This window comes from Etheostoma cragini, chromosome 2 (genome assembly GCF_013103735.1).
Source record: "Etheostoma cragini isolate CJK2018 chromosome 2, CSU_Ecrag_1.0, whole genome shotgun sequence".
In the NCBI taxonomy this organism is placed as follows: domain Eukaryota; kingdom Metazoa; phylum Chordata; class Actinopteri; order Perciformes; family Percidae; genus Etheostoma; species Etheostoma cragini.
This window is the reverse complement of record NC_048408.1, coordinates 29,099,493-29,106,235: the sequence shown is the minus strand read 5'-3', so window position 1 is coordinate 29,106,235 and position 6,743 is coordinate 29,099,493. Positions and strand designations below refer to the sequence as shown.

At 41.9% G+C, this 6,743-nt stretch overlaps 2 protein-coding genes across 4 annotated transcripts in view; one reads left to right on the top strand and one right to left on the bottom strand.

The window, feature by feature from the left end:
* Positions 1-3,121, top strand: part of mrpl4 (mitochondrial ribosomal protein L4) — a 7,355-nt gene extending 4,234 nt beyond the window's left edge. Inside the window, exons 6-9 of the mRNA XM_034901350.1 lie at positions 99-205; positions 1,082-1,191; positions 1,262-1,335; positions 2,523-3,121. Of these exons, the coding sequence (XP_034757241.1) occupies positions 99-205; positions 1,082-1,191; positions 1,262-1,335; positions 2,523-2,668 (437 nt within the window). The 3' untranslated portion in view covers positions 2,669-3,121. The remainder of the gene's footprint in view (positions 1-98; positions 206-1,081; positions 1,192-1,261; positions 1,336-2,522) is intronic.
* si:dkey-23f9.4 (hydrolethalus syndrome protein 1) overlaps positions 2,711-6,743 on the bottom strand; it is an 11,092-nt gene continuing 7,059 nt past the window's right edge. For 2 of the 3 annotated variants that reach the window (XM_034901072.1, XM_034901077.1), the window contains 7 exons: positions 5,930-6,698; positions 5,398-5,552; positions 5,254-5,299; positions 5,112-5,166; positions 4,859-4,940; positions 3,485-3,511; positions 2,712-2,953 (listed from right to left, as the gene is read on the bottom strand). In XM_034901072.1, coding sequence (XP_034756963.1) covers positions 2,819-2,953; positions 3,485-3,511; positions 4,859-4,940; positions 5,112-5,166; positions 5,254-5,299; positions 5,398-5,552; positions 5,930-6,698 — 1,269 coding nt within the window. In that variant the 3' untranslated portion in view covers positions 2,712-2,818. Of the gene's footprint in view, positions 2,954-3,484; positions 3,512-4,858; positions 4,941-5,111; positions 5,167-5,253; positions 5,300-5,397; positions 5,553-5,929; positions 6,699-6,743 lie in introns of all 3 variants that reach the window. The other variant, XM_034901084.1, reaches the window with a different exon arrangement.

The window sequence follows — 6,743 nt, the reverse complement described above, 5'->3', positions numbered from 1 at the left end:
GCGATGCCGTCACTAGAGACCGCCCGCTGTTCTTCCGTTTGGTCTCGAGCGGTTCTCAGGTTCTGGTTCAGGTCTGACGGCCGGTGTGTTTCTCTCAGGCGGAGTGGCCAACGGACCCCGGGGCCCGACCAGTTACTACTACATGTTGCCCATGAAGGTTCGAGTGCAAGGACTCAAAGTGGCCCTGAGCTCCAAGATGGCCCAGGTACCAGAAACCTTTGGGTCTATTTAATCTGTCCTTGTGTTAATAAGAGCAGGAATATGGATTTACTGCGGGACGGGATGCTACTGAAAATGCACAGAACTAAAAACCAGTGCTTTCTCCTCACGAGTGACTTAGAAATGACTATTTAACACACTATAGTATCACTTCTTAAGGAACACTGTAAAAATGTTGAATCAATTTCAATTGGCTTGTTTTAAAAAAAGAACTTTATGTCAACATTTTAGGGCTTCAACTAGAGCTGTGCGATATGGAGATAATCAAATATCATGGTATTTTTGACCAAATACCTCGATATCTATACCGCAACGATGCTGGTGCTTTCACAAAATATTTACACAATGACATTTTTGATAAATAATAATCAGTAATGTGGATATGATGACTAAGTGGGTAAAGGCTAATAATGGAACAGTTACAACAGTCTGGGAAGTTCAGCAAATGCCATCACTTTACTGTAACGCAGTCTTTAAAACCAGGAAAAGACACTTATTTCATATTACGATATCCAAACTCTAAGATGATATCTAGTCTCATATCAAGATATCAATAAAATATCAATAGATTGGCCCAGCTCTAGCTTCAACTAACTTTTACATTTTTACAGATTAAATCTGCAGATTGTTGAAAATCTTATTACTTGTTTTCTCAGTCTTGGTTAAATATGACAAACAAACGCATTCAAGAAGCTAGAACCAGTGAAAGTTTTGCTATTTTGATAAAAAAAGAAAGAAAGAAAAGAAACAATTGTCAAAATAACTGCTGATTATTTTTACCAATAGTTTCAGCTCAAATGTTTTTCTTTTTACTTTGAAAGGCTGAGCCCACGTTGAACTAAATGTTCTGTATTTCTTCCAGCAATACCTCCACGTCGTGGACTCCCTGAACATCCCCTCCCCCGACCCCCGGTACCTGCTGGACCTCCTCAGACTCAAACACTGGGGGGAGTCGCTGCTGATCGTCGACGTGTGAGTATGATCGCGCTACGCCACCTTCAGACGGCCCGCTCTGTGCTGACGTTGATGTTGTTGCTTTCAGAGGTGAAGAGTTTCCTGAAAACATCCTGCAGGCGACGGCGAGTCTGAAGACGGTGAACGTTATTCCAGCCATCGGTAAGTCAACACTCGGTATGTTTTCACTGGGACGCGTGAGTCAGGCAGCGCAGCGCAAGATGCTTGGTGTGTGTGTTTGGCTGATTGACACCTTCTGTAAACTCTTACAATGTTTCGCATTGTTTTGAAATTCTTGGGAGGTCTTGCGTTTTTATTTATTTTTAATAATACAATAGCGACAGTAAATAGTCGGCATTGTGGGGCCGGGTTGGCTCAGCGGTTGAACAGGCGCACATATCCGGAGGTTTATGCCTCGACGCAGAGGTCCAGGGTTCGAATCCGACCTGTTATGATTTCCTGCACGTCATCCCTTTCTCACTTAACTGTCCTGTCAAAAATTAAAGGCGGAAAAGCCCAAAAAAGAGCTCTGTTGCACTCGTTTCTGTGGGCTGAACGTGTGACAACTGTGACTTCCCATTTTATTTGTGGAAATAAAAAAAAAAACAGCATTAAAACTGTTTATTTATTTGAGCTTTCTGATGGGAGGAAAAAAAAACTCTGTGGCACTACATCTGTTGAGTTATGTAATAATTTGTCACTAAAGGAGATATTAGTAGTAGGCATGTCATTTACATCATCAAATAGTGGAACTCCAAACATCCCCTAGAACAGTGGTTCCCAAACTTTTTCAGCTCAAGACCCCAAAAACAATCTGGTGTCTCCCCGGGACCCGAATTTACACCATGAATCATTGTAACATCTACATTTTAAAACTGTGGACAAAAGACGGAACAAACCCTGAATTTAAATGTATATGAAGTATATTTATTCCATTATAAAAGTAAACAAAATCAGAAAAGGTCTCTATTCTCCTTTCTGTGTCTCCCACCTTTCTCAACTCATGTTCTTATCTCCTCCTAGGAGAAGAGAAGAGAGAGAGAGAGAGAAACCCCAAAGCATCTGAGCTGAACAGACCAGTGGAGCAAAAAAGAACGCTCATTCACATAAGATTGATATGCATTTTACTGCCAATTGGCGACCCATGTTGGGTCCCGACCCTAGGTTTGGGAAACATTGCCTTAGAAGACAAACACAACGCCATTATTTAAAACTTGAATAGGTCGGCAGCTACATCAGCCTCTAAGGACGAGAAGCATCATGTAACACATGAAGTCCTAACATGGGAGAGTGCTGTGATTTTAAGCTTCTGTAGAAGTAAACGTCTGTTCTTGTCTGTCCTCTGCCAGGTCTCAACGTCCACAGCATGCTGAAACATGAAGCCGTCGTCCTCACTCTGGAAACGGTCCGGTTTCTGGAGGACAAGCTGCTCTGGCACGACCAGCGCTACACCCCCCTGTACCCGTACAAACTGCCCTACTCAGACCTCCCGTAGAAGACTCCAAATCACCCGTAATATAATTCACTGACTGCAATGTTTTCTTTATACGTTTATTGTGTTTCACAAAAAAAAAATCTTAAATAAACAATGGGAAAAAGCCATGCAAACCTGTATTAAAATGATCTAAAAAGGCACGTAAAAGGCTTAAAACTGCTGACTGAACGTGTGTGGAGGGAGACCGTTAGCCAAGTGGTTCCTGACCTCCCAGCGGAGCGCCGAGCGCTTCTTCTCCGTTGGCACGATGTAGGTGTTTGGCACGTAAACCCTCCGAGGTTTAGGCTGCAACACAACAACAACAAATCAAGACTTGATCTACTTAATGCCAATAGGTCCCTTTGCTGCCTCAGAGGACTGTCGTGTAAAGTTGTCTGTAAACACACGGCTCAGCTGTTCTTGTTTACATATCTTTAAATACCATGAATTTAAAAGGACTACATGTATAAACTGATGATTCTGGGGTGCAGAATTGACTCTTGATCAAATGCTTTCTATTGGTGCAGTTGTTACAAAGATTATCTAGATAAATAGTAATTCCAGTTCTGTGTGATCAGCTCCTCTGCAGAAGTTGAAGTCACTTTTGAAAAAGTTTATCATCTTTTTTTAAGTCATCTACAGCATCTTAATGTGACCATTGTCTTGTGATCTGCAGCTTAATACATTTGCACTCAAACCACCTCGGAAAATGTCAGTATTGAAAATTCATTCATTTTAATTCCAAAGGCCATGGGAACTTTATCAGGATGCATAGTATCCTGATGCATGAAATAACTGGCCTTTAATAATAAAGGAAATATTTGGAAAGATACTCACTGGTGGAGGCTGGTATGCAAGTCGTTCCTAAAAACAAAAGCAAAACTTATTAGAGCCAAACATTAACCCTCATGTTGTCCTCGGGTCAAATTGACCCGCTTTCTCATATTATTGTTGATTTTAATTCCCCAAAATAACATGATTGATTCCACCCAACGCTCTTTGCCAAGTACAAATCTCTACTTTCATTAATTTTGGGGCGTCGTATTCAATTTTATAGCATTGTAAAACAAATGGAAGTGTTTTTGAAATAGTATTGAGTAAAAGTTGACATATTCCAGTCTGTGATTATCCATCAACATCCATTCCTTTAATTTTAGTCTCAATAATTCCTAATTTCTAAATTTTCCTGCGTTTCTAACTCAAACATTAGGTAAAATTTCCTATAAATGAGATTTATTGATCATAAATTCCAAAACTAATTGTAAAACTTAAGTTAGTGTTACATAGAGTTGAAAACGTCAAAAAAGTGACAAACATTGAAAAAAAAGCATCAAAAGTGTTGAAAAAAGGGGCAAAAACGTAAGAAAAAGACAAAAAAACACCGTCAACAAAATTATTGATTTTCAATTTTGACGGGAAGACAACAAGGGTTAAAAAAAACTTTGTGAAGCAACAACTGAATACAAGAAGTGCAAGAAGTACTCTTTTTTTTACTTTTTATGTCAGTAAAAAGTACTACTCTGTGAAATGACTTTATTAGAGTACTAGTAAGTATTATCAGCAATATGCACTTAGAGGTGCAGGTGAATTTTATTTTTTAAAATTGTCAAATTTGCTCAAACTATCCCTTTATCCTGGAAGTACTACATGATTCAGATAATTATTCTAATTAATCATATATAGCAATTATTCTAATTTAAGTTCCTCTGTCTTCCCCCAGAGCTCCTAATGTTGAATAATTGCGTTTTCTGGTTGTGTGGAGGGTCCACGCAGAGCCTTCGCTGTAACCTACGTATGTGGCCTGTTCTTATACTTGTACGCTGGTGTGTGCCTTTTCAGAAACGCGTTGGTTACGGTTTCGCTGACAAATGAGAACGTTCGAGTCGAGCCAAAACAGCATCGACCACCAGAGAGAGCAAAAATTAACTTTGTGATGTATTTTAACATTAATATGAGCTCCCCCCCCCCCCTGCCTTTGAGAAAATGAAAGCTCAGATGGGCGATCTGGAATCTGGTCCCTTATGAGGTCATAAGGAGCAAGGTCTATATGAAAAAGACTTTAGATACAGTATTAGGGGACCACTAAGGTCTATATAAAAGAGACTTCAGATACAGTATTAGGGGACCACTAAGGTCTATATAAAAGCATCCAAAAAGCAGCATGTCATGGGACCTTTAAGAAGAAGCGGATAAGAGGATTTGTTTTCATACCCTTATTTCCCAGCGGAGATCTCTCCTGTCCTTTTCTCCTGGAAGTTTAAACATCTCCCAGAGCTGCTTATACTGGAAATACCTGCAGAGATGAGAAAACCACACAATCGGACCAACATGAATCTAATGGGGAATAAACATGTTTTTTTATCTTGTGGTTCCAAGTTAATTTAAGCAGAACTCGCTCCATATTTCATCCAGATATGAGTCCTGTGTACGGGTAGTTTTGAGTCATTTCATGGTTTTAACTTACTTGGCCACTGGGTCTGTCTTCTTTATGGTTTGCTGACTCATCACTGGTCGGATGACTGAAATAAAACAACACATTTGATACATTATAAAACAGTTCAGTACCAGAACAACCATAATATGAATTGTGACATTGGTTGACTTACAGGATTTGGGTTTGGGCCTGAGGTCACCATCACTTTGACTTCGAGTCTGCCCAAAATGAAACAACAGTAAATTCATTCGTTTAATCAGACACAAACAGAGGAAAGTGTATCTGCCACCACTCTCTGGGAGACTACATTACCCACCATGCCTCTTACGTAGGATTCAAAGGCGCTGAAAGTCCCCGAGGTCCGGGTGTCACTCTGACTGGCGGCGTCTCCGTGCTCAGTCTCGTAGTCGCGCGGCGCCGACGAGGATAACTGAAGATCGGCTAGTCGCTCCTCCAGACAGCTCGCCGCGTCTGCAAAGGAAAAAACATCCAATGAGATGATCAGGATTTTACTGGCTTTGTTTTTAACTTCCTTTAGCGTCAGAGAACATTACATATCCAGTCTGATCGGAGGATTCAGACTAGTAAACATTTGCGCACGCACAAGCGCGGATACCCAAGCCAATCACATCAGCGCGATAAGGCATTTGTTGTAAAATGGTGCTGTGACTCCTTTAAAAAACGTCCCATGGCATGAAAATGTCCCTTTATGAGGTTTTTTAATATTAATATGCGTCCCCCCAAGCCTGTCTATGGTCCCCCAGTGGCTAGAAATGGTGATAGGTGTAAACCGAGCCCAGGGTATCCTGCTCTGCCTTTGAGAAAATGATGAGAAAGAACACCGTTACCCTTCTTCTGTCTGAGGTTTCCTTCCCGCTCACTCATCTTGTTGAACGTCTTCTGTCTGAAATCCACTTTGGAGTCGAGGAACTTGATGTCCTTGTTGCTTGAAGACTCGTCTGGATCCTCCGACTCCCCTTTGTCCTCACCGTCATTGTCTTCTTTAGGGTCCTGCCCCTCTTCCTCTAGCCTTTCACGTCGGTTTCCCCCTTTTTTATCACACAGTCCTTCCAAATGAGTCCCATCTAAATTGTCTTCAACTACATCGTTGTAGTATTGTTGTTCCTCTGACGTTGCGTTTGCAACTTCATTGTTGGACGCTGCACGTGCATCCTCAGATTCCCCATCAGTCTGGTCTTTATCTTCTTCTGGTTTCAGGTCTGTCACGTCTGCGCTCAGTGGACAAGTCTCAATGTGGTCTGGCACTGTGGCTTCCACGTCGAACCCGGCAAAGCTGCACAGCGAACGGTCGTCGTCTTCGTGGTCTCTGATCTCAGACAGATCTCCCCGACTGTCTTGATCAAATTCTGTTATGGTGTGGTTGTCTCTGGAGTCTCCTCCCTCCTGCTCCTCGGGTCTGTACGTGCCGTAGCCAGACGTCATCAGACTCGGAGCTGGACTATCAGAGCTGCTGCTACAGCTTTGTTCATCATCACCGTTGCTTCCATCTTCCAAATAATCCATGCTGAGGTTGACCTGGTTGTTCAGTTCAGGCTTTTCCTCCTCTGAAGCCCCCTTATGAGGGTCCTCTGCATCACCAACAGGTTTGGACTCTTCCTTCTCTGAAGCCTCCGGGTAGGAGTCCTCAAAATCACCAACAGG